Raw genomic sequence first — 26,252 nt, 5'->3', positions numbered from 1 at the left:
TCCAGCATCATACCTCACCTGCTAAAGCCCTAAAGTGTTATCAACGAATGTTGTTGCAACAGAATGCATTCTGTTTTCCAAGCTTATTTTAAAATCATTTTTTAAAGGAAATACTGGAGGTTTAAAATAAACAGGGGAATGGGTGGAGCAGAAGAAGGCAGAACGAAAGGTTCTGAAAATAGAGGCTCTAGAGAGAACTGGGGAGTGAGGCAGGGTACATAATGAATAATATAAGATGCACTGTCCAACTTTCAGCTCACGCAGAAGAGATAATCTAGATTTCTAGATTTCTCTAAACAGGAATTTTAAGAGGGCCCACTCTCATTATGCTTTAAAGGGAAAATACTGCTCCCTTTATGAAGTGAGTTATGGAGAGGTCCACTGAAGTGAAGTAAGGATCAAAAGCATGCTGTGGAACTTGCAGCTCCTCACAAAATGGAATGTGTCTATTTTTTAAAAATATCAATTAAGCAGACAGAAGAGGAAAAATGGGTTCCCACTTTGCTCCTATCAGATTGGCAAAAGTTTAATCAAATGATAACACCTATAGCTGATAGCAATATGGGGGAGAAAGCCCCTATCATAAACAATTAGTGGAAATGTAAAATTTAAATCCTTTCTTTTGAAATGCAATGGAAACATTTTTTAACATGAGAAATGTACTTTCAACCTGGCTATCCTGTCTTAGGAGCATATACTATAGAAATAAATACATAAGGGTATATGTGTGTGTATATATATATACATATATATGTGTGTGTGTATACATAAAAATATTAATTTATTACAGCTTTATTCATAATGCCAGCAATATTGAGATGAATGAATAAATCATGGTGTATCCATACATGAAATATCATGTAGCCATTACAAAGATTTAGAGCTAAAACAGTTACCTTGGAAACAGTTTCATGAGGTATTTTTGGATGAGAAACTGATAAGCAGAGTAATGTATAAAATATAATCCCATTTTTCTTAAAGCAGGCAATCGAAAGTCTAGCCTCTAAGGGTGTGTTTTATATGCTAGATAAGAATGGGGAAAATACAGAATGGCATATGCTAAGTTGCTTGAGGGGAGGTGGTGGCATTGGGGAAGGGGGAGAGTGAAGACAAGTAAAACAAAACAGGCTGCAATAAGAAACCCCAAAACATTTCTAAAATGATCCTGTTAATGTACAATTACATATGTGTATATACGCATAAAGAATAAAGGAAAAGAAATAGAGATATCTGGTTTTATCTACTGACTTGTAAGGATGTTCATCATGATATGTCAAGTATAAAACCAAGCTGCCAATTTATATCTTTGTTGGTGATTCTTAAACTGTAGGGTACACCAGAACCTCTGGAGGTCTTGTTAAAACAGATTCCTGGGCACTACCCCTAGAGTTTCTGATTTAGTAGATCATCGGTGGGGCCCGAGAATTTGCATTTTTAACAACCAGGTGATGATGACACTGCTGGTCTGGGGACCACACTTTGAGAAATATTGATATGTTAAAGCAAATCAAATACAGCCTGAGAAGGACTCCATACTTCTGTATTTTAGTCCTTGTGGATGAACTGTAAGAGTCAGACAAAATTGAAAACCTAACTTAGTAGTATGCACCTGTAACAATAACTGAGTGTTGACCAGTCCTAGCAGCCATACTTCAACCACTCACAGACTGCTGAATGTTCAAATAAGGCAAATGCTGAGTTGTAACCAGTCTCACTATTTCTGTTCCTCACTTCTGATTCCTGTACGTCACCTTACCTTTTTTGTCTATAAATTTATTCTGTGAGGCACCCCTGGAGAATTCGTGAATCTGCTGTGATTCTAGGGGCTGCCCGATTTGCAAATCATTCATTGCTCTGCTAAACTCCTTTAAATTTAATTTGGCTGAAGTTTTTCTTTTATCAGATGGTGTCAGAAGCAGGATCCGAAGTTGAGCTTCTAGTGACCCCCAGGAGCGCTGAGTGAACACACAAGGTACCTGCAGGTCCCACCTGTGTCCATTGATCTCTCAGAGCGGCTGGGGATTGCGGTAAACTCCCTCTCGGAATTTGAAGCTCCATAGATTTGTGTTTTGAGCTCTCTGAGTTTCTTTGAGCAAGTTTCTGATCCAAACTGGGTTTGTAGTCATGACAGAAACTGGACTGGGTTCAGGAACAGATTTGATCCAGGAATTAACTGGCTTGGATCCAGTTAGAGGCCTCATATAGCTGACTGGGTCAGAAAGGAACTGGTAGTAAGCAGTAATATTGCAGGGGTTATAAAATTTGGCTTTTGAAAATTCACAGGGATTTCTGTGTTCTACCCCTTTTTTCATTTTTCTTGTGTGCTTAGGTAGAAAAAATCATTGGCTAAGTTAAGAGAACCTGGGAGTAAAGCCAATATTTTAGGTTAAAATGGGCTCCTTAATTTCTGGAAAACTGAGGTCCTTCTGGCTTATACATTAGGCCTGGGAGGCAGTGAAGTCTTAAAGAAACAGCAAAATCTTGCTAAAGATAACTTACAGTGGAATGTTTCGAATGAACAACAATGCATTGAGGTACTTTCTTCCTTTTCTGTTTTTTTTTTTTTTTTTTTGAGACGGAGTCTCACTCTGTCTCCCAACTAGAGTGCAGGCGCGATCTTGGCTCACTGAAAGCTCCACCTCCTGGATTCACGCCATTCTTTTGCCTCAGCCGGGACTACAGGCACCCCGCCACCACACCTGGCTAATTATTGGTATTTTTAGTAGAGACAGGGTTTCACCGTGTTAGCCAGGATGGTCTCGATTTCCCAACCTCACGATCCGCCCGCCTCGGCCTCCCAAAGTGCCAAGATTACAGGCCTCAGCCACTGCGCCCGGCTGCATTGAAGTACATTTTTAAAATGAGGGCTCTCAGTAAAGTCCCTTTTGGCTAGGAACGGTTTTGGCACTAAGGGATGTCAACTGCTATTCCCTTTGGAATAATCTGACTTGCACTCTTTGCTGATGGCTGTGGGTGACAGGATTAGGCATGTACAGGATTGTGCGACATGGGGAGCTTTTTCCTCCCTCCCCAAAAAGGGAGAAACCTGAGAGCTGATGAGACTGCTGGAAAAGATCCTTTCGCTACTAACTAGTGGCCATCAGAACTTTTCAGTGTCGCTGAAATGAATGGGTCTTGCTCTGGCCTCCCTGAGCTCTTCACCTTCTGCACCCTGCCACAGGCAATACTTTCCTTCATCTTATTTTCGTTTCATATCTTTTCTGTTACTCAGGGCAACCATCTTGCCCAGAGACTACAAGTTGAAACTCCTAGTCGGAGGTTTGATTAAAGATGAGGAGGGCCATCTGAGGGCAAATTTAAGCTTTGCCAGTTTGATATTGGGTGCTAGGCAGAGTGGCTAATGTATATGTTTTATCATACATATTTTGCTCTAGCCAGAATGAAAAAAAAAATAATTTTCCTTTATGACGCGGCTTGGCCCCCAGCGGGATGGTGCAGCAAGCTGGGTCACTAGAGCCGCTCGGGGAAAGGGAGCCCAGAGCCTGGCATGCCAGCCAACAGGTAAGAATTTCTTACCAGTCACATTTCCGGCTTCTCTCTCTCTGTAAAAACAGTTGAATGAATGGTAAAAATCACTGCTTATCCCCATCTTGTTTTATGTCCTTGGGAGCTTGACTTTGTAACCACATAGCAGTACTTTCTCTTGGTCTCTGCCTTCCAGGGAACAGGAATTTTAGGGTTTATGTCATAGTTAGCTCTAAAAATTATCTTGAGTAGTTAAAAGCCTTTGCAAACTCAAAGTTAACTACTCTAGATTCCTTCTGGGAAGGCCAGTAGAGATTGCTCCATACTGTAGCTCAGTAGCTAAGGTTTTGCCCTTTCACACTGGTGGTCCGGGTGCAATTCCCTGCTTAGGAAGCAAGTTCTTTCTGGTTGAATATCTGCATGACCTTGTCTAGTCTCTTCTCCTCCACAGACTATCTTAAATTTTCCTTTCTCTGAGCATCTGGGAGATTACCTACTTTGGTAAAGTTCAAAAGCCAGAAACATCAGCCATTTGGCCTGGCTAAAATTGGTTAATAAGAAATTTTAAAAATACTTTATTAAAGAGTGCTATGATTAAAAGTCTGCTTAATTAAAAGTGGATATCAAGCTCTAACAGGCTGGAGGCACCAGAGACCGCTTTCCTGGCCCTGTTCTTTCAAGGACTCCACCATAAAGCCAATAACCAATTAAGAAACTAAAAATCTAGCAAATGAAAAATCTTATAACTACTGTGTAATGTTCTTCTGTCTGTCTGTGTAATTATATATGTGTTGTGTGTAATGTTTATATAAAATAACTCTAATTGGCTTAAACAAAAATAAGCGCTTACATCAAATATTTTGAAAGCAAAATAAAAATTGTAATACCTTTCAGTTCATGTAAGTTCAGTAATTTTTGGGAAATGAAAAGAACTTTAAAGATTATTGATAAAATAAAGACATTTTGTCTAAATTATGTAGGTCAGATAATAGGTTTGCTAACTGCTTTGACTTTTGAAAATTGTTCAATTTATTTTGGAGACATTAAATTCTAAATAAGGCCTGGGGATACATGAAATTAACCATGCCCCCTAGCTATGTAAAGAAGGTTATAAAGAAAAGAGATTTTATATAAGAGAGGATGTTGTATGGTAAATTATTGTCCTAAAGTAAAATGATTGGTTGTTTAAAAAGAGGGATGTTTAGGCAAGTCAGAAAGTCTAAACATGTCATACATGGTCTGTGTAAGTTGTGAAATAATTTATTAAAAGGAATTTATGCCAGAAATGTTGTATAATTTAAAGGTGCTTCATAAACTGCCACTATGACTTTTCACTGTACAGCTTGCCAGCTTTACAGCTAGCTAAGGCCTGGGACACATGGAGTTCAATGCTGGAGTAAGTCAGACCTTATCTGCATTTCTGTCTGGGTCCTAGGCTCCACACCTAGTACATAATTAAAATCCCTTACTCACCAAGGTTTTTACCAAAAGTAAAAGTTGCTATGAGTTAACACTGTAATATGTAATTGAACCTACTGAAAAAAATAGGTTTACATGCAAGGTATGTAAAGAGAATTAAATGTATTTTTTGTAAGAGATTGTAAGAACATATGGAAATGTAAATTTTTGCCTAGGTTAGAAGGTTAAGGGATTGTTTTAAATTATATAAAGCTAAAGGTTTGAACAGGTTGTGGAAGGTTTATAAAAAATTAACTGTAAGAGATTCTATGTGTGAATATATTGGCTAAATAAAATGGCATTATTGCTTTTTCCCTAAATTGGACATGGGAATAAAAGCATAACAAAGTTTTCTTGGAACATTGTTCTGTTCTGAGAAAAAAAATTCTAATAAGTTATAAAAGGTTTATAAAAATCTTACCTTATGGTCAAAGTAATTAAAACTGAATATATTTATAAAATATTAAAAACTAGCTTTAACATTAAAAATACACTAATGGAAACATAACATTTGGTTTTCTCTTTTAAAAATGATTTTTATATAATATTAAAAGATAATGAAAGGTTTTTGTTTACCTTTTAAGTAAACTACAAAAGGGAAGGCAAGGAGACAGTCAGTTGGCCTCATGCTACGTTCATTGGGTCTTATTTGGAAAGCTGTTCCCCTCTCTATCAGAGTCATGTTTCATCCTTTTAAAAATTTTTGTATCATCATTTTGGCTAAATGAATGACTTATGGTAACCTAAGATTCTATTTTGTAATATCCAATGTTTTAAACCTGTGGTATTTGACAAACCTTTCAAAACCAAGCTCTAGATTATCATGCTAAATCAGCCAATACTGAAATTGTTTAAATATACAATTTGAATGAACTCCATGGTCTAAGTCAAATTACCTACGATAAACCATTAGTTACCAGTGCTGTGCACCTAAATTGGAGAAACAACTGGTATTCAAGAGGACATAAGTCCAATGTTAAGCATGGATTCATGAAGAACTAGGACGGCCACCTTGTCCTTCCTGAATCCTTAAGCTTTTGTTATTAAATGTTCTGCATTCCATGACTCATCATGGAAAAGATAAAATAATCCAAATTGAATATACTGATGTGGTGACTTATAAATTGTGGAAATAGTTTAGAACCAATATTTGCTTCCATATTCCTGGGGAAAAAATTAAAGCGTCAGGTACATTTGGCTATCTGATGGGCCATTTAAACATTTACAAAGGGATTTCATTCAATTGTCATTTTCAGTGCATGTTTTCTAGTTGTATAAAAGCTTTCCCATGCAAGAAGGCTGATGTTATAACAGTAGATTATTATGCTACAACGTATTTTCACCAGGTAAAGAAAGCTTTTTATGGTTCACTGAGGACAATCCCTTCATAATCTAGAACCTGAAGATTAGATCTTCTGAAAACATCAGAGAAAGACTGTCATTGCCCTCCACACTACACCAAAACTTTGGAGACTTGAACTGTGGGTTCATAATCTCACAACTGAGAAAGGTTCCTTCACACTCCTGGAACTGTACACCCACTGGACCCCTAAAGCTAATCTAACCAGGACAGTTTCTCCCCAGAAGAAGATGACATTCTTGATGTGAACAGTTTTTCCCAAGATCATGGATCAAGACTTCTGCTATCACAAGACTCTGATCTTTGAATATTTTTTCCTTGTGTATGCCTCTATGAGCAGTATAAATGAAAAGGAGGTCCATTATGTGCACTTATAGGGTATAATTTTATTTGTGAAGGATTTTGCAGCCAGCCTTATACATGAATAGCCTTATACTTTAATAGATAAAAGATGAAGGCCCAGTGTAGGTGAGAAACTTTAGTGGTACATACGTTGCCTCATAATCAGTCAAAACTCTTCTTAATCCGCATCATGGATTAAAGAGAAACTGCCAGGAGGCCTTCACTCTTCTAGAAGGACATCATTTGTTAGGTCCTTTTTCCATGGTTTAGACTAAAAGGCAATAATTAGAAATGTCTCCCTCATAATAGGCCCTACAGCAAATTCTACTTTAAAGGCTGTCGTTACACAACAGACTTTAAATTCTCTTGTGAAAGTTATGCTAAATAATAAAATTGGCTAAACAGAAAAGTACCTATGCAGCTGCTGAGACTTGTGGCCTATGGAGAAATACATCATATGTAGATTATAAAAATCCAGCTGTAGGGGATTAATGAAAAGACCACTTAGTCAAGCGAGTAGACTCTTCATCTAGCTCATTCTTTAATCTATTTAATTTTAGGTGATTTGGTTTATGGGGACCCTGGGTAAGGAGCATACTCCAAACTCTTGATATTATCCTCCCAATAGTCATAATAATAGTCTTCCTGGTGTGCTGTATTCTCTCAAAGGTTTTAAATGTTTGCATGCAGCCATCTCTAGGACGTCAAATGGTCCCTCTTCAACTGAAATGACAAAAGCTGAAAGAAACATGCAACCATGAGGACTCCGTAACCTATATGAATGACATGCTGAGACCAGAAACCCAAAATGATGGTAACTGAGAGTGGCACTAAGGCCCTAAGTTTTGGTCACACTTTCACCTAAGTGAAAACCTGGCCCAAGAGGGGGAATTATTTTTAAAATAAATTTTAAATGGGAGGCCATTATTTGGGACTAAGCTCATGCACTAGGACCCAACAAACCAAACCAAGCTAAAATAGAGCCACTTCTGCTAAATGTGACATAATCAAGCTAGGGCTTTAAGAAAACACATAGATCCTAGAACATACCAGGTTTTGTTTTTCTCCTGTAAATAGGATGTTCTGGCATAAGAAGGTACTCTCTACTCAGTCCTTATTCCCTCCTTGCAAAACCCACTGTTCTACTGCTTCCCAGTGGGTTTCAAAACTGTATAAGTACATTTACGATAGTGCTAGTAACATCAATGACTAAGGTTTTGGTCAATCTCTCAAAATTGAGAAAATGACCAAAAGGGGGGAATTATTATGATTATGATTATTATTTTTCTTTTATTTTCATTATTTTTATTATACTTTAAGTTCTAGGGTACATGTGCACAACGTGCAGGTTTGTTACATAGGTATACATGTGGCATGTTGGTTTGCTGCATCCATCAAGTTGTCATTTACATTAGGCATTTCTCCTAATGCTATCCCTCCCCCAGTCCCCCACCCCGCAACAGGACCCCATGTGTGATGTTCCCTGCCCTGTGTCCATGTGTTCTCATTGTTCAATTCCCACCTATGAGTGAGAACACACAGTGTTTGGTTTTCTGTCCTTGTGATAGTTGGCTGAAAATGATGGTTTCCAGCTTCATCCACGTCCCTGCAAAGGACATGAACTCATCCTTTTTTATGGCTGCATAGTATTCCATGGTGTATATGTGCCACGTTTTCTTAATCCAGTCTATCATTGATGGACATTTGGGTTGGTTCCAAGTCTTTGCTATTGTGAATAGTGCCACAATTAACATATGTGTGCATGTGTCTTTATAGTAGCATGATTTATAATCCTTTGGGTATATACCCAGTAATGGGATCACTGAGTCAAATGGTATTTCTAGTTCTAGATCCTTGAGGAATCGCCACACTGTCTTCCACAATGGTTGAACTAGTTTACACTCCCACCGACAGTGTAAAAGCATTCCTATTTCTTCACATCCTCTCCAGCATCTGTTGTTTCCTGACTTTTTAATGATTGCCATTCTAACTGGCATGAGGTGGTATCTCACTGTGGTTTTGATTCGCATTTCTCTGATGACCAGTGATGATGAGCATTATTTCATGTGTCTGTTGGCTGCATAAATGTCTTCTTTTGAGAAGTGTGTGTTCATATCCTTTGCAAAAAAGGGGGAATTGTTAATGCAAACTAACTATGGCCTAAGAAGGACTCCTTTCTTATATATATAAGTCCTTGTGGATGAACTGTAACCTAGCTTAATAGTCAGACAAAATTGAAAATCTAACTTAGTAGTATGCACCTATAACAATAGCTGAGTGTTGGCCAATCCCAGCGGCCATATTCAACCACTCATAGACTGCTGAATGTTCAAACTGTGTTCAAATAAGGCAAATGCCGAGCTGTAACCAATTTCACTGTTTCTGTACTTCACTTCCAGTTCCTGTATGTCACTTGACCTTTTTTGTCTTTAAATTTGTTCTAACCATGAGGCACCCCTGGAGTGTCTGTGAATCTATTGTGATTCTAGGGGCTGCCCGATTTGCAAATGGTTTGTTGCTCAATTAAACTCCTTTAGATTTAATTTGGCTGGTTTTTTTTTGTACCAAATTTCATATCATGAGTCTATGTTTTTGAAAACAAACCAACAATGTTCTACAAATGAGGATATATACTTGTATGAATAAATAAAAACTATAGGAAAAATATATACCAAACTATTTCTATTAGTTAATTCAAGGAGTTGGGAATGGGGGTAGCCTAGGAGTCTGGGGTGGACTAGGATTAGTGGGTATCAGTGATGGTGATTAGTTTGCCTTTAATATATTTGAGTATGTTGCTTCACTTGTACAAACAGGTTATTATTTTTCTAACTTGAAAACCATCAATAAAACTATCAGATGGATGGATGGATGAATAGATGGATGAATGGTGGGTCTGAATGAATGGAAGAAAGGCTAGATGAATGGAGGGAAGGGCAGAAGAATGGAAGGAAGGAAAGAAGGGAGGAAGGGAGGGAGAAATGGCAGATAAAGCCCCATGGAAAACGCAGCCAGGCAGACCATTCACACCCAGCTCCTCAGCTTTGTATCCTACCTCCTTTAGCTGGACACTGTCTTTGGTGGTCTGGAAGTTCTGGCCGAGTTCATTCACCTCTTTCTCAAAGAGTGCACGTACTTCACTGAATCCTGAGCTCACTGGTCCCATGAGCTCCTCCAGGATGGATGCCAGGAATGGCTGCACACTCTCCAAGCAGCTTTTCTCCGCCGGCTGGGCCACCATCGCTGAGGTAGGAAATAGCCAAAAAACCGTGACATATGGCAAAACTGGGTTTGTGGGCACTGGAGCCAGACCAGAGCTGAATGGTGCCCCACGGAGCCATTTAACAGCCAAGGCAAGCTCAAGTGGCCATGACAGACTAGCACAATGAGCCCAGTGCCCGTGGTCACAAGAAAGGAAAACCACTGGACCGTTTCAGAACTGGAACAAACCTATCCACTCCCCAAGCTTTCCTCTGCCCTGGGATAAAATGCATTTTTCTGCTTGGTCCCTCTGAACATGCAACTCTTCATATAAAGAAGAAAAGGCTGGTGATCCACCTATCTACTGTCAATCACTATCATTAAATATGCACAGTTTGTCTTCTAAAAACCCAATTTGTTTTAATTCGTTTCTCTAGGAGTTAATCACTCAGTATAATTCCATCCTCCTCTCCCCACCAAAATACTTTTTAAGAACTCCAGTACAGTCTTTTCTTGGGCCAACGGAACCAAATTCCATTCAGTTTGCCCCCTACCTCCTGTCCCCAACGCTGATTAAAACAAGACAAAACAAAATCACAATAGGTTTTTCTGACCAAGATGACATGCTTAGTGACAAAAATGTAGAGTACATTTTGATCATGAAGAAGAACGAAAAAATGTCACTATAATTCCACTCCCCAGGGGAAAGTACTCCTCCTTGATTTAGAAGAGGGAGAGCACAGTGAAGCTCCTGGTGCAGTCTGGGTAGGACATGGAAACCTGCATTGTTTTCAGAGCAGAGGTAACTCTCATGATCAGCTAGGAAGCCGCAATGGAGTGAAGGAGGCCGGAGCTAGAAGAAGCCTGAGCTTGCTCCGTGGACTAGAAGGCTAGCCTTGTGGATCGAGGCAGGTCACAGAGCCCTGTCACAGAATCACAGAACTGATAACAGCAGCACAAGTGGAGCTGGTATCCAATCTCTCCACTTTACAGATGAAAAAAATGAGGCCTGGAGATGTTTGATGGCTTGACAAACGTCAGACCCTAATTTTCAGGAGCAGGGCTAACATTCAACTGTCTTTCTTAAGTTCTTCTTGGGAACTTGCTTACAGTGAGATGAATGGCCTCGTTCTTATTTCAACTGGCAGAAATATTTCACAGAGTTGTGCAGGACCAGATCATGGCCTCTTATTCTGATAATCCAAAATGACTAATACTATTAATATTACAAATCACTCACAAATATTTGGGATGCAAAATATTACACAGGTCACAGAATTATTAAGAAAAAAACCCTTTCAATTGTATGATCCAAATATGACACAATCTAAGAGTCTTCTAAAAATGACTTGCTTGACACTAAAGTGTAAAACTGTTTGTCAGGAGATAAATTAATTATTAGTTTATTAACTGTAAAGAGAGGAAGTATTTGAAAAGCATCTAATTGAAATTTGAGAACAATGCTGAACATGGGTAATATGCAATAAAGATCTAGCAGCAGATGGCAGATCTGGGTGGGGCCAAGATAGGCACAGGAGAGCCGTGGAAGGGAATATTCCTCTCTGCCCACTGTCCCTCTGTGCCTACTTACCACAATGTGCTTCCGCCCCCTCTCTGCACCTTTATTCAATGTTCCTTTACCTTGCCTTCCTTCCTCTACCTCTGCTCATAAACATCCTACTCCTCTCTTCAAGGGCCAGTTCAAATTTCACCGTAATGTCCTGGAACTCCCACACAGCTTCCTGAGCTGGGGTCTGCAGGTGTTTCCTTACGGGCTGGATAAGTTCCATGTCCCATTCATGTATGCACTGCTATTTTTCGAGCATGCAGAGATGCCGCTGTGATGCATATGTGTTTGATACATTAATTCATAAGCCTTACTGAAGTGAAAGAAGGAGCTGAACAGAGCGATGATGCCTGAAAGGCGAGGGCCAGAGGGCCTGGGTTTGGAGCCCGACTCTACCACAACTAGCTCTGGAATCTCAGCAAGTTACCGAATTTCTGCCTCAGTATTATCATCTGTAAAATGGAGATCATAAAAGCAATTATGGTGAGAATTAAATGAGTTTACTATATTACAAGTGCTTACAACTCTGGAAGTGGCCCCTTGGAAGGACTCAGTAACTGTTAGCTCTTATTGTACCTGTTGGCATTATCATTTTTTCCAGTCCCCTGACACTAGACCTATGCTCTCATTATGAGGGGCCCACGTAGCTTCTCGAGGTTGAAATGGGATCTATGCTCACATTGGGAACCACTGTGCTTTTTGTTCTGCCTCTGGTAGGAAGATGTTTTTCCTTCTGTCTCAGCATCTGTGACATGCTTTGTATCCTCCTCTCCTTGCAAAATCACGTTGTCTTCTTTGAGTCATTCCAGCCATTGTACTCAGCAGAAGTAGAATAAATGCTTACTGAATGAATAAATAATTGTGCAGCAGAACTAAAGCTCAGGGGCTTTACTCCCAAGAGTCATATGGGAGGAAATAGACAGATCACCATTTAATACTCCCCAGGTTTTTTTTTAGAAATACAAAGCCCTTTATTAATGCAGCCTAAAGCGCACTTCCTTCTTTTAAAGGTGGAGCACTGGATGCCTGGTTAAAATGTGTTTGTGATATTTCATTTTTTTATTTTTCATTTTTTGGGCTTTCCGGAAAAAACTGGAAAGCCTGCTAGACAAATTCTAAAAGAGCTGTAACACTGATATTCCATTTTAAAAAGACTTGATCATTACTTCCTTTTACGGTTTCTTTTAGGAAATAAATACTAATTCAGGGCAAAATCTTTTTCCATCATATGTGGATACACCGGAGCCACAGAGATTTAAGCAAAGGATGACAATTTAGTTTCAGCCATGAGAATGGCTACGGTTAGGCCCAACTTAGCCCCAGATAGCAGAAATTTTGGCACAGAAGTTCAGCACTGGTAGTTTTAAGTAGTACAAAGTATTTTAATATATAGTCAACTCTAGATTAGTTGTACTAATGGACGAATAAGAGACACAGATGGTAGAAAACATCAAATACTCTGAAGTTAATGTAGAGCTGGCTTTGGAAAGGATGGCGTAAATAGACATCCAGAGATACACAGACACACACACCAGTGCTGGAGCTGTGCCTCCTCAAACCTCCTCTCAGCAGGACCTGTGCTAAGAACCCTGAAGCAAGCTGGGCTGCAGTGGAAAGGGGGCCTGAACTGCAGAGGCTAACCCACAAAGCAGACAGCCCTGAGACTCTAAGCCTCCTGAGCACAGGAATAGGGTGTTCCTCGGTCACTGCTAAAGCTCCATTGTCTCGCTTGGAAAGCACTTAGTCAATAGTTTCTAATGAATGAATGAGTGAGTGAGGGAATAATCTGGGAACTTTCTAGGAAGACTGTCAATAAATGATCACAGATGAGCCTGCAAGCTTCTCCTCTGAAGTGACACTAGGTCACTAGATATGGTGTGTTTGTTGGGTTGTAGAGGCCCCAGATAGAATGGGGAACCATAGAATTTCATTCTGTAGGATTCCTTAGAGGCCATCTAAGGTCTCTTGTATGGGAATAGGCAAACTGTTTTCTGTAAAGGACCAAATAGTAAATATGTGTGCCTTTGTGGTCCGTAAGGTCTCAGTTCCAACTATTCGCTTCTGTTGTTGTAGCAGAAAAGCAGCCACAGACAATACATAAATGAATGTGCCTGGCTGTGTGCCAAGAAAACATTATTTACAAAAACAGGTGGTGGCCCAATATGGCCCAAGGGCTTCAGTTTGCCAATCCCACTCCTGTGGGTCCTCCTAATTTCAGAGGAGGACAATGAGCTAAACAGAAGTTGAGTGACCTCCCCAAGTATGCATGGACTGCCTAATATTGGAGTTGGGGCTACAAACCTACATTTATTGGGTTTGTAGGGTGACTGGGTATGACTCTAAGCCAAAATTTTGGGCTTTCATGTTAGAGGAAAATCCATATATTAATTGATTTGAATATTTGCTGAGTCTGTATATGCCAGGCATGACACCAGGCCCTGGGTGTACTTGAATAAACCAGGGTGACATGGCTCTGCTCTTTGAGAGCTTACAGCAGAGAGGAGGTGGAGCAGAAGCCAGTCTAATCCAGTGCCAGGCATGACACCAGGCCCTGGGTGTACTTGAATAAACCAGGGTGACATGGCTCTGCTCTTTGAGAGCTTACAGCAGAGAGGAGGTGGAGCAGAAGCCAGTCTAATCCAGTGTCAGGGGTGCTACAATACGGGTTGGGGGTGCAGGCAGTATCAGAACACACAGGCACTGCCAAAGGCAAGAAAAAAACTTTCCTCTGCCTTGTGTCCATGAAGCTTCTATGGGAAGGCCCAGGCCCCTAATGGTACCTCCAGCATGTTCCTGTTGCAGCTGTGATCACCTCCTCCCAATTTCTTAAGTTTAATTATCCTCTGAAACCATGCATTCTTGCTATGTGGTGGATCCCTGCGTGTACAGCTTATTTAATTAGTAAGAACATGTATTATCTCCACTGACCTTTGATCTTTCCAATTAAATAGTTCTTTGAGTTCACAATCTGATCCATGTCAGAACGGATCGTTCCTTCCAGGCCCTTTGTCAGAGCTCTGCATTCCTCCTTCAAGGCACTTAATCCTTCTGAAACTTGATGCTGAACCAGGGTGTAGGCCTCCTCAAGGAGCTGCAACAGGGAATAACACATAAATCAGGGCTCTGTCATGTGTAAGCCCTGATGGAGTCAACTGGAGGGAGGAGCCTCCATCACAGGCCATCATAACATAAACAGAACTGCACACACATTGTCATTTTTCTTTCAAAGTTGGAGTCTGTTTGGATCAGTCTTCTTGTAAGTGAGACTCAGCAGGTTCGAAGTAGGCATTTCTACACCCAGGGAAGGGAATATCAAACAACAACAACAAATGCCCTAAAAGAAAAGGGAAGAGAATGTTCCCATTTTGAGTAGCTCAGTGGTAGAGCAAAACCATTGCTTACACCAAGCCACGTCCTCTTTCTGTCATTCTTCTTCCCCTTCATCTTAGGCAGCAGGTCTGTCTGAAGAGTGGGCAGGAGCTCCTCCATCACCAGGTTACTCAGGATCTGTGCAGCAGAAGACAGCCCAGAGTCGGTCAGTCGGTGATGGCTACATCTGAGCATCAGGCCAACTAAAGATGTCCTGATTGGCTGTCCCTGTCCCGGACCAGATGAACTCTGTAGTAGGTTAATAGTTTAACCTACTACAGAGGCCACAGAAATCTCAACTAAGACAATCTTAGAGGCTGAACATTCTTAAACATCCGCAAGGAACAGTAACATCTGCTGATATTCTCACCTTGTTGTTTTCCCAATGTAAATAACAAATTCCCCAAATTCAAACTTCACATATTCAAACTAGAAGAACTTAGGGCATACAGTAAAATGAAAGAGTTCAATAATGGATAAGGACATCTTCAGCAAAATTGTGAAGGAAATGCAAGGCTTGGTTTTGGTGGCTTCAGTCTTAGTCTGTGTCCCCTGGGACTATCATTCCTCCTAAGCCCTTCATGATCAAGGTATCAAAGTATCTTCATGCTCTTTGTCCCCACTGTCCCCGAAGCCCCATTGTCATCCTCTTTAATGTTTAGTAAAAGAAGGGAGGAGTAGTGTGAAGAAGTGAGAATGACGTCTGGACCGACCAGAGCCCAGGTACCACTGCATCCCACCATGCAGCGCCTTCGTCCAGCACTGGAGAAAGGCTGAGGGGATGCTCCAGGAGATACAGCCACATTGAAGGATAAAACACAGAGAAGATCAGCAAGGTTGTCTGCTAGACCTGCTTCTCCACAGCCAGAACCCAAGCCCCAAAAGGCCCCTGCTAAGAAGGAAGAGAAAGTATGCAAAAGGAAAAAAGGGAAGGGCTGGCACTGGCAAAGAGGGAAATAATCCTGCAGAAAATGGAGATGCCAGAACAGACCAGGCACAGAAAGCTGACGATGCTGGAGATGCCAGGGGAAGTGTGTGCGTTTTTGATAACTGTGTACTTCTGGTGACCATACAATTGGAAATACTATTTTTTTAAATGGAGTTTTATAAAAATGTAGAATGTTGTCTTACTTTTCTTAAAGCTATGTTATTATCACACAGAACATTTCATTTTTTTGGGGGGAAGGGGCATATGTCACTAATAGAATGTCTCTGAAGCTGGATTAATGTGGGGAAACACCTTTTCTTCCAGTTTTGAGAAACTTCCTCTTGGCTCCCAGGAGGGGGATTCCTGGCATTGACACACATAGCTACCTTGGCACAAACACCTTATGGTGTGGGAAAACTAAAATTCATTATTTCTTCTTCTCCCTCTCTGCCTTCAGTATGGTCTCAACTTCCTTAAACCCAGAGACCTGTTGGGACCTGACACCTAAAATTAGTTAGCAGTCAGGTGGCCATCTGGACCTTCCAGTGACCCCTATTGAGAGGGCAGCTCTCAAAACAACAGCGGTTCCTTTTTTAGATTGTGGATCTCCAGACTGATGATTCTGCCATTTTCATTTCATTTCCTGAAAGTCAAGATTGGCTCATGAAAAGTTGTTAAACAACATGCTACATGTGAAATGTCAACCCTCACTGCAATCGAGAGTCTAAGCAAATGAAGATTTCACTGGGTTTTATACAGCTGTCTGATTTTGGTTCATTGAAGAAGAGAGTTTGGAAGTTGTTGTATATGTTAGCAATTGTCTGCTCATGGCCTGTCTAATATACTATGATTGCTTACAAAAAGCATCTTTAATAAGGCTGGATACAGTTTGAAAAAGGAAAAAGAAGGCAATAACCAATATTTTGGAACAATCAAACGTTTGGAACATTTATGGGAGGGGTATGAGATAATTAATGGGACTGAAACAAAGAAAAAGGAAAAAATTTAAAAAGAATATGGGAGGGAGTGTCTAAATTTTTCAAGTGTTTTTAAAAAATGTGTTCCCACATCACTCCTAAAATTTTGCTTGGCTCAATTAAACTATTTCTTGTGAATCTGAGCAGTATTCTACACATCCACTCACGCTATTGGCCCTTCCTTCTTTACCCCTGCCCCTGAATTGCAGCAGCTTTGCTGTTCAGATTCACTTTCACCAGGAGTCTTTCGAGGCCCACAGTTCAGTTTGCAATCATAGGCTGCACACTAAGATTTACAAAAGGGGAAGCATAGTTTTAGGAAGGGAAGCAGGCACAAAAGTAGGGAATCACTTGAAACATCTGTTCTATGAGTTTGAAATAATATTTGTCCAAAATAACTGACCTCCTCCTTTCACTTCTCATAAAAATTCAAATTATGCTTTGGGAATTAAGGAAGATTTGCTCTGAGGTCACTGGTCACTAGTGGAAATGCCCATGAGCTCATTTGATCTGCCTTTAATCAAGGCTCTGTCGCGGCAGGGTGTAACGCTTTTGCTGAACCAAATAGAAACACTCTCAGGTGGAGGTAGACAAGCTGTCCAGTCCCATTGTGCCTGTGGGTTGCTGGCAGAGAAGGTGCTCAGCTCAGGGCAGCAAGTGGGGCTCCTGTCATCTGCCAAGTGGATCTGCCTGGCGTGACGAAAGTTATGATGGGGACAGAGTTTCCACTAGCCCTGGTAATTCACTGGTGGGGATGTTTTTGACCTTTCTTCAGCCTTCTCTGGGGGCAGTCAAGAGATGAATCACCATTTTCTGTGGTGTTTAAGAGTAACCTAACATGCACAAAACTCCATGGAAATTAGCAGGTCCAACAATTATTGAAAGTAATGGCAAGAATCGCAATTACTTTTGCACCAACCTAATAGATTCAGTGGGTAATTAATAATCCACCAGCCCACCCTGCTCAATGGGATAAGTTCTTGTTTGGAACACATCTGCCGAAAGTGTGGTATGGGAAGAGTGAGCCAAGAGGAAAGGAGACCAATGCCAGAATTTAAAATCAGTGGGTTGACATTATGAAACTCAAGGGTCATAAGAATTGTCCCAATTCATCCTTTTGCAGAGATTGGTTAGAATTTTAGCATAAGTGTGAAACGGGTTTGAAAATATGAAAATGTTGTATATAAAGGCTAAAGAAAAATAATGTTCCATTTGGGTGGGCTTATAGTTTTGTTTAGTCTTTCCCACACAATGTTCCAAGAAATTTGGCTCCATTTTACACCTTAGGGAATTAAAGGAAATATGTCTGGGAGGAAAAAGAGGGGGTGGGAATGGGTTACAAGTGGCGGGGGGGTGATATGGTTTGGCTGTGTCCCCACCTAAATCTCATCTTGAATTGTAGCTCCTATAATTCCCATGTGTTGTGGGGGGGACCTGGTGGGAGATAGTCGAATCCTAGGGGCAGTTTCCCCCATACTGTTCTAGTGGTAGTGAATAAGTCTCGCAAGATATGATGATTTTATAAGGGGTTTCCTCTTTCATTTGGCTCTCATTCTCTCTTGTCTGCTGCCATGTAAGATGTGCCTTTCACCCTCCTCCATGATTGTGAGGCCTCACCAGCAACATGGAACTGAGAGTCCATTAAAACCCTTTTTCTTTATAAATTACCCAGTCTCTCAGGTATGTCTTTATCAGCAGCATGAAAATGGACTAATACAGTGGGGGAGTGGGGCTCAGGGAATAGCCACAGGGCAGCAGAGCCTGTGGGTGCTGAAGCTCAAGTGCATCTCATCCCAAGCACCATCCACATCCTCCAACTTTCAGCCCCACCCTGCCCTGATCGAGTACTGCCTGTCACCTCCCCAGAGCCCACTCTGGCATTCCCTACCATGGTCTGCCTTCCACAAGCAGAGTCCTAAGCTCTTGGGCTTTTCTAGAGAAAGTAGCTAATCTAATAAATAAATCGTAATAATGAAGGAATTCCCTAGCCTCCTCCCCTCAGAAATGTATCCACTGAACTTTAACATAAGTGACCTAAAATTACTTTAGTTTTGTTTTGTTTTGTTTTTTAACGGGGGGTGGTGGCAAGGGCAGTGTTTTGTATACTTAACTGCTAGGACTTGGAGATTTAAAAATTCTATCACTCCTATAAGAAACTAAGCATGTCACTAGGTTGATCAAAACCAACAAACCCAGGATCGCCCCTTGAAGTCCACACCGCAGTGCTTCCTTTCAGATGCTGAGCTGTCAGGAAGGTGTGAGGTCCAGAGAGACCACCCTCCTTCCTGAAGCAGGCCCCGCAGTCTCACCAGGCTGCTGGTCCAGGCCCCTTGCATTACTGAGTGGCCGTGGGTGAAAAAATCCAGTCAAAAGGAGTCACACTTAAGATCTTTCAGCAAAAGACAACTCTGGAGCATATGGACAAGGCCTAAAAAATGTGGGTCTTTTTTTTTTTTTTTTGTCTTGAAACTGTTCTGTGGGAATTATGAGCTGTTCTCTAGCCCATCTTGGTATTTTAAAAGCAAATAATAAATATATCACATAGCTAGAGATACTTTACAGTTGCAAAGCCCTTTCCCTCATGATCTCATTTGATATATTTATATTGACAAGTAGAAAATATGTTGATGTTTTTACTGGCACACAAATATTTTCACCTTAACAGTCTGCCAGGGAAGTTATTCTGAGATAGTTGCTTTGCCTGGACACTTGCCTAAAATAACCATCGCTATGAGGGCCTTCCATACTTGCTGTGTGAGTCATTACTATGAAGGTAATGGAACAAGGCTGAAAGTCTGAATGCAGGCCCCTAGGGTAGAGGGGTTCAGGACAGGGTTAAGATTAAGGTCTTAGCAGACAGGAAGAAAAAATGCAAATAAACCCAGCGCTTTAAACAAAAGATGTCATTTTCTCAAACTCAGTTATGCTATGCCATTTTCTTTAACCACTTGGTAGCTTCTCCAGGCCCCCGGCCTCTTTTTTCTATGAGTCTTAGGGTAGACACTGCTTTACTGTTATGCACCATGTCTTAGAGTCTGTGGGCAACCATAATCCTTCCCCAGCCCCACACAGTAAGCTTTAGAGGCCATTTCCTTTTACCAGCTTCTCCAAGCCGGTTTAAAATGCATTTCTGTAACAGACTAGCTTTCCGACTTCAGCCAACTGCTCTGAATGCTCTTTCTCTCACCTGGAGGGTGCTGGACAAATAATCCTGAAATGCCCCTCTAGCATTCACATTTTATGAGTCTGTTATTTCACCAAAACACTTAAATTCTGAGAGAAGCAAAACCACTTTTTTTTTTTTTTTTTTTTGAGACAGGGTCTCTCTGTTGCCCAGTGCAGTGGCACAATCACAGCTCACTGCATCCTTGAACTCATGGGCTCAAATGATCCTACTGTCTTGGTTTCCCAAGTAGCTGGGACTAGCTGCACATACCATTGTTCCCAGCTAATTTGTACAAAACTTTTGGAAGAGATAGGGTCTCGCTATGTTGCCCAGGCTAATCTCGAACTCCCGGATTCAAGCAGTCCTCCCACCTTGGCCTTCCAAAGTGCTGAGATTACAGGTATGAGCCACCACACCCAGCCCCTGTGAAGCTTCTTACTGGGACACTTGATAACTCCAGTGATTTCTGATCTCTTTTCTGCTTTTTTTGTTTTGTTTTGCTTTCCCACTTAAAATGTTTTTTATCCTGCAAAACTAGGAGCTTACTGTAACCACTTGCACAAATGCTTTACAATCTCCATCTATATAGAGACCCATATACATACACCCCACACACATATGTGTTGTCTTCTGCATGCTTTCTATGTGTGTCTTGCCTCACCATGATGGCAAGGGATGAGTCATTTCTCTCTCTTCCAACTTATACCACTTAGCACAAAATCAGCCTGAAGCCAAAACAAACTCAAACTTAACTCCCAGAAAGGATTTATTAAATACCTATATTCTTTTTTTTTTTTTTTTCTTTTTTGAGATGGAGTCTCACACTGTCACCCGGGCTGGAGTACAGTGGCGTGATCTTGGCTCACTGCAACCTCTGCCTCCCAAGTTTAAGCAATTCTCCTTGCCTCAGCCTCCGAAGTAACTGGGATTACAGGGCCGCCACCAGGCCCGGCTAATTTTTTTTCTATTTTTAGTAGAGACAGGGTTTCACTGTGTTGGCCAGGCTGGTCTCGAACTCCTGGCCTTGTGATCCACCCACCTTGGCCTCCCAAAGTGCTGAGATTACAGGCATGAGCCACTGTGCCTGGCCTAAATATCTATTTTCAATGGCATCATGGAGGAAAGTAAGTTCACATAAGTTTTTAAGTGAAAGAAAAAAATGAAGCAAGTGGCATAGCTGAACTCAAAGAGCTATTGAAAAAAAATGTGTAACTTAGTATATTCCCATGGTTGGTGCTAGTCTTTCACTGGGCCAGGATCAGAAGCCATCACTGAGTTTGCCATTTGTCCACTTAGCATGTAACCCGGAAACTATCAGCTCCACAGGGCCAGGACCATTCTGTCTTGTCCATCTCTGGGTCACTAGCCCCCAGAACATTGCCTGGTATAGAGCCAATGCTCAGTAAATAGTGGCTGAATGAATGAGACTAGGCAAGTCACTTAGCTGTTATATGCTTCCCTCAGTTTTCTCATTTACAAAATTGAAATAATAATAACTGCCCTACCCATCTCATAAGATTGGCAAGACAAACACCATTAGGTTTCGAACATTATCAAGTATCACACAAAGGCATTTGACTACTCATCTATCTATTAACTATGTTGGCTTACATGGCAGGCCAGCCAGCGTCAAGTGCTTCAGCCTCCCCTTCTGACACTTGTTTTTCTTTAAGGCATAAGTACATAACTACTTAGTTCTCTCAGACTTATGAATGGCTGTGCTTCCCCAAAATATCAGAAACCAAGACTTGTTTAAAAGTCTGGAAGAAGCAAGTCTCAGGTTGGGAAATAGATGAGTTTAGAATCTACCAGAGAGAAAAAAAAAGAGAGAGAGAAAGAGAAGGTTCTAATGGTAAACACATGTTTTCATATGGTGAAACAATAAAGAAGAGCTCCCTCATGAGTTTTCAGCATTAGATGTTTAATGACCACGCAGAGGCAAGGCACCATTCTGCATCCTCCAAATATTGTTCTCTAATAATGAATTTCACTAGCTCCCAAAAGAGGTACCCTAGGAGATATGGAAAAAAAAATAGTGGGGCTGGGCACGGTGGCTCATGCCTATAATCCCAGCACTTTGGGAGCCTGAGGCAGGGGGATCACGAGGTCAGGAGTTCGAGACCAACCTGATCAATATGGTAAAACCCCGTCTCTACTAAAAATACAAAAATTAGCCGGAGTGGTGGCATGCATCTGTAGTCCCAGCTAGTCGGGAGGCTGAGGCAGAAGAATCACTTGAACTAAGGAGGTGGAGGTTGCAGTGAGCCGAGATTGTGCCACTGTACTCCAGCCTGGGCCACAGAGCGAGACTCCTCCCCCCACAAAAAAAATAGCATTCTTAAATATCGTGTTACTTTATGTAAATATGCCCATACCCAGCCTCCTTTTCTTGGGTGAAGCAGCCATGTGACTGGTGTCATCATGGAGGCTGGGGTCACATCACGAAGCAGTTTCCTTTGGAGATTTATAATACTGTCCCTGGGACCAAGCCCACTGAAGTGCTTAGGCCATGACTGGCATCTAGTCAGGATCATGAGAAATTATAATGTACCACAGGGCACAGAAAACTAGAAAAGATAAATGAAATACATAGAAAACTGTCTAATGCTTTTTGAATTTTTTTTATTACTTCATTTACATATAATTGAATAAAGACAGCTGCGTGCCAAATACTTCCCCAACTGCACTTCACTTGTCACGATGATGCAAGGTAAACACTATTATTCCTATTTTTTCCGGAGGAGTAATCTGAGACTAAAAGAGGTTAAATAAGTTGGCATGACTTAAGTCCAAGTTTGAGGACCCTAGCTAAAGCCCTGTCATGCACTTTGCACTATTCCTCGGTACTCACACTTGATTCTAGTCTGGAAGCACGAGGTCATTTGAAAGAGTAATTCTTTTCATAGAAAACAGTGGAGGCAGCTCTTTCCACTGTAGTTGCCATGTTTTTGGCTGCCCTATTTCATGCCCAGTCTGATGGTCTTTGTAGTGGGTGCCCAGTACTTTCCTGACCAATGCTTCCAGACATGAGAGAGATGGCCTTTGGAACCACATCTTCCATACTTGCAACTTTTTTGTTTGATTGTTTAATAAAATGACCCTGACTTCCTATCGCCCAAATACCCAAACATAAAGAGAATCCAAAATTTTGAGCCCCATGTTACCTGGATTTCATCCCCAGTGATCATTTCCCAGGAACCATAGTGACCCTTCTCCTGTCGGAAGAATTGCACAGCTTCTAAAAAGGCTTGGGCTTCAAATGTCATCTGCTTCATGTAATCTAAAGAAAAGAAGAAAGGGCATTCAGCAAGGTAAAACACTCTACATTTCCCCATAGCTCCTCAAGTGTAATGGCTCAGAGACCTAGCATTATCTGAAAATGACAAGGCATGGAATTATAAGACACAGAGAAAGTTAAGCAGGTACTGAATTCAAAGTTAATTTGCAGATGTACATCACACTACTTGTTCATCGTCCTAGCTGATAAATTCTATCAGTTACTGAGTGTACTGGTTAGGAGTAGAAGGAGGCCCATCTCCCTTACCCTCTCTTATACATGTTTCCCTATCCACACACAGGCACCCAGCGACTTTACGCTACCAGCTGTGACACCTTACTCCGGCAGGCCATCCCTTAACAGTGCCTCTTGTGTTCAAAGTATCTCCTTCCAGTTTCCCGACAAAACAATTTCTCTGTGACTCGGAATCAGCTTTCAATACAATATGCATCAACACAACATGCAAATTTATGCAAATGAAGATAATAATTGCTAACACTTACAAAGCAGGATAATGTTCATCTAAGCACTTTACAGATTTCATTGAGACCTCACAAAAACCCTTGAGGAGGGTATTATTATTCTCACTTTACAGATGAGGAGACTGAGGCACAGAAAGATGAATTAGTTGCCTAGATCATATAGCTAGTGAGTGGCACAGCCCAGGTGTGAAAGGTGGTCTGACCTCAGAGCGTGCCTCTAACCATGATATTATATTGTCTCACATACTAGTTTTATGGGTTTGCCCTTCTAAACATACTGGATTTTAAATGGTGTCATATCTGAGAGGTACTATCCTACCACAAGGAATGAATATCTAACGGTGGAACTTAAGGTGTATAGAGGGAGCTGGGCTGAACGGCCTTCTCAGAGTTCTATAAGTCATGCTAGGCACGCAGTGTCTTCATTTCCAGCACATAAAATTGGCTCTTGGGGGACACAATGATTACAAAATTATAGAAATCTTCATGAGGAAATGAACTTCAGAAATAATCTAATCAAATAATAAATAATCAAACCTTAGGGGAAATAAAAGAGCAAAGTGAAGTGAGTGAAAAGGCCAAGTTCCCTGACTCTCCTCCTATAAGGCACAAAGCTCTCCTGCCAGTAGCACATTTATAGGGCAACATTACATTGGTGATTTGGAGGCAGCTGATTTGCGGGGTGAGGAGGAACCATCACAGCTTTACACAGTGGGATTATTCAGTAAAAGACTAAATAGTTGATATGGGGAACTAAGCAGAACTAAAAGAGGATCAATCTGCTCTCAAAGGTAACAATCAATTAATAGGTGGTAGATGACTCTTTTGAGATTGGCTTACTAGATCATAAACCTCAGGAACTGAGAAAAGAGAAAAGAATTCAAGGCTTAGCCTCTACAAGAGTTCAAGCAAAACTATTCACAGTGAGGATACCATGAAGTCCATTCGAAGCTGTATTCTAAAAAATGTGGAACAGTGGCCAGGCATGGTGGTGGCTTATACCTGTAATTCCAACACTTTGGGAGGCCAAGGATGGAGGATCACTTGATGACAGGAGTTCAAAACGAGCCTGGGCAACATAGTGAGACTACATGTCTACAAAAAAATTAGCTGAGCACGGTGGCACATGCCCATAGTCCCAGCCACTCAGGAGGCTGAGGCAGGAGGATCACTTGAACCCAGGAGTTTGAGGCTGCAGTGAGCTATAACTGCACAATTGCACCCTATCCAGGGCAATAGAGTGAGACCCTGTCTCAAAAAAAAAAAAAAAAAAAAAAGAAATAAAAAAAAGAAAAGAATATGGAACATTAACTGGCATTTCCAATAGTAACATAGAAATTTGGTCAAAATCTAAATTAAATTTTGAAAAAAGAGCATGTTTCAAGAATCAAGGTTTTTTTAAAATTTTTTGTTTTTGATTATTTTTTTAAGTTCTAGGGTACATGTGCACAATGTGCAGGTTTGTTACATAGGTATACATGTGCCATGCTGGTTTGCTGTACTCATTAACTCATCATTTACATTAGGTATTTCTCCTAATGCTATCCCTCCCCCTGCCCCTCACCCCACAACAGGCCCCAGTGTGTGATGTTCCCACCCTGTGTGCAAGTGTTCTCATTGTTCAATTCCCACCTATGAGTGAGAACATGCAGTGTTTGGTTTTCTGTCCTTGTGATAGTTTGCTCAGAATGACGGTTTCCAGCTTCATCCATGTCCCTGCAAAGGACATGAACTCATCCTTTTTTATGGCTGCATAGTATTCCATGGTGTATATGTGCCACATTTTCTTAATCCAGTCTATCACTGATGGACATTTGGGTTGGTTCCAAGTCTTTGCTATTGTGAATAGTGCCACAATAAACAGATGTGTGCATGTGTCTTTACAGTAACATGATTTATAATCCTTTGGGTATATACCCAGTAATGGGATCACTGGGTCAAATGGTATTTCTAGTTCTAGATCCTTGAGGAATCACCACACTGTCTTCCACAATGGTTGAACTAGTTTACACTCCCACCAACAGTGTAAAAGCATCCCTATTTCTCCACATCCTCTCCAGCATCTGTAGTTTCCTGACTTTTTAGTGATCACCATTCTAACTGGTATGAGGTGGTATCTCATTGTGGTTGTGACTTGCATTTCTCTGATGACCAGTGATGATGAGCATTTTTTCATGTGTCTGTTGGCTGCATAAATGTCTTCTTTTGAGAAGTATCTGTTCATATCCTTTGCCCACTTTTTGATGGGGTTGTTCAGTTTTTTTCTTGTAAATTTGTTTAAGTTCTTTGTAGATTCTGGATATTAGCCCTTTGCCAGATGTGTAGATTGCAAAAATTTTCTCCCATTCTGTAGGTTGCCTGTTCACTCTGATGGTAGTTTCTTTTCCTGTGCAGAAGCTCTTTAGTTTAATTAGGTCCCATTTGTCTATTTTGGCTTTTGTTGCCATTGCTTTTGGTGTTTCAGTCATGAAGTCTTTGTCCTGAATGGTATTGCCTAGGTTTTCTTCTAGGGTTTTTATGGTTTTAGGTCTAACATTTAAGTCTTTAATCCATCTTGAATTAATTTTTCTATAAGGTGTAAGGAAGGGATCCAGTTTCAGCTTTCTACATATGGCTAGCCAGTTTTCCCAGCACCATTT

At 41.0% G+C, this 26,252-nt stretch overlaps 1 protein-coding gene and 1 non-coding gene across 2 annotated transcripts in view; both read right to left on the bottom strand.

Annotated features, from left to right (window-relative positions):
* The window catches only part of NIBAN1 (niban apoptosis regulator 1), a 177,818-nt gene that overhangs the window by 16,157 nt on the left and 135,409 nt on the right, over positions 1-26,252 (bottom strand). The window contains exons 6-9 of the mRNA XM_002809695.4: positions 23,019-23,134; positions 14,817-14,921; positions 14,343-14,505; positions 9,702-9,889 (exon numbers count right to left, since the gene is read on the bottom strand). Of these exons, the coding sequence (XP_002809741.2) occupies positions 9,702-9,889; positions 14,343-14,505; positions 14,817-14,921; positions 23,019-23,134 (572 nt within the window). The remainder of the gene's footprint in view (positions 1-9,701; positions 9,890-14,342; positions 14,506-14,816; positions 14,922-23,018; positions 23,135-26,252) is intronic.
* Positions 12,488-12,549, bottom strand: LOC112131219 (U7 small nuclear RNA). The gene has a single exon (XR_002913346.1). It is a non-coding gene; the product is annotated as a U7 small nuclear RNA (small nuclear RNA).

The sequence above is a fragment of the Pongo abelii genome, chromosome 1, assembly GCF_028885655.2.
Source record: "Pongo abelii isolate AG06213 chromosome 1, NHGRI_mPonAbe1-v2.0_pri, whole genome shotgun sequence".
NCBI lineage: Eukaryota > Metazoa > Chordata > Mammalia > Primates > Hominidae > Pongo > Pongo abelii.
This window is presented reverse-complemented; position numbering and strand designations above follow the sequence as displayed.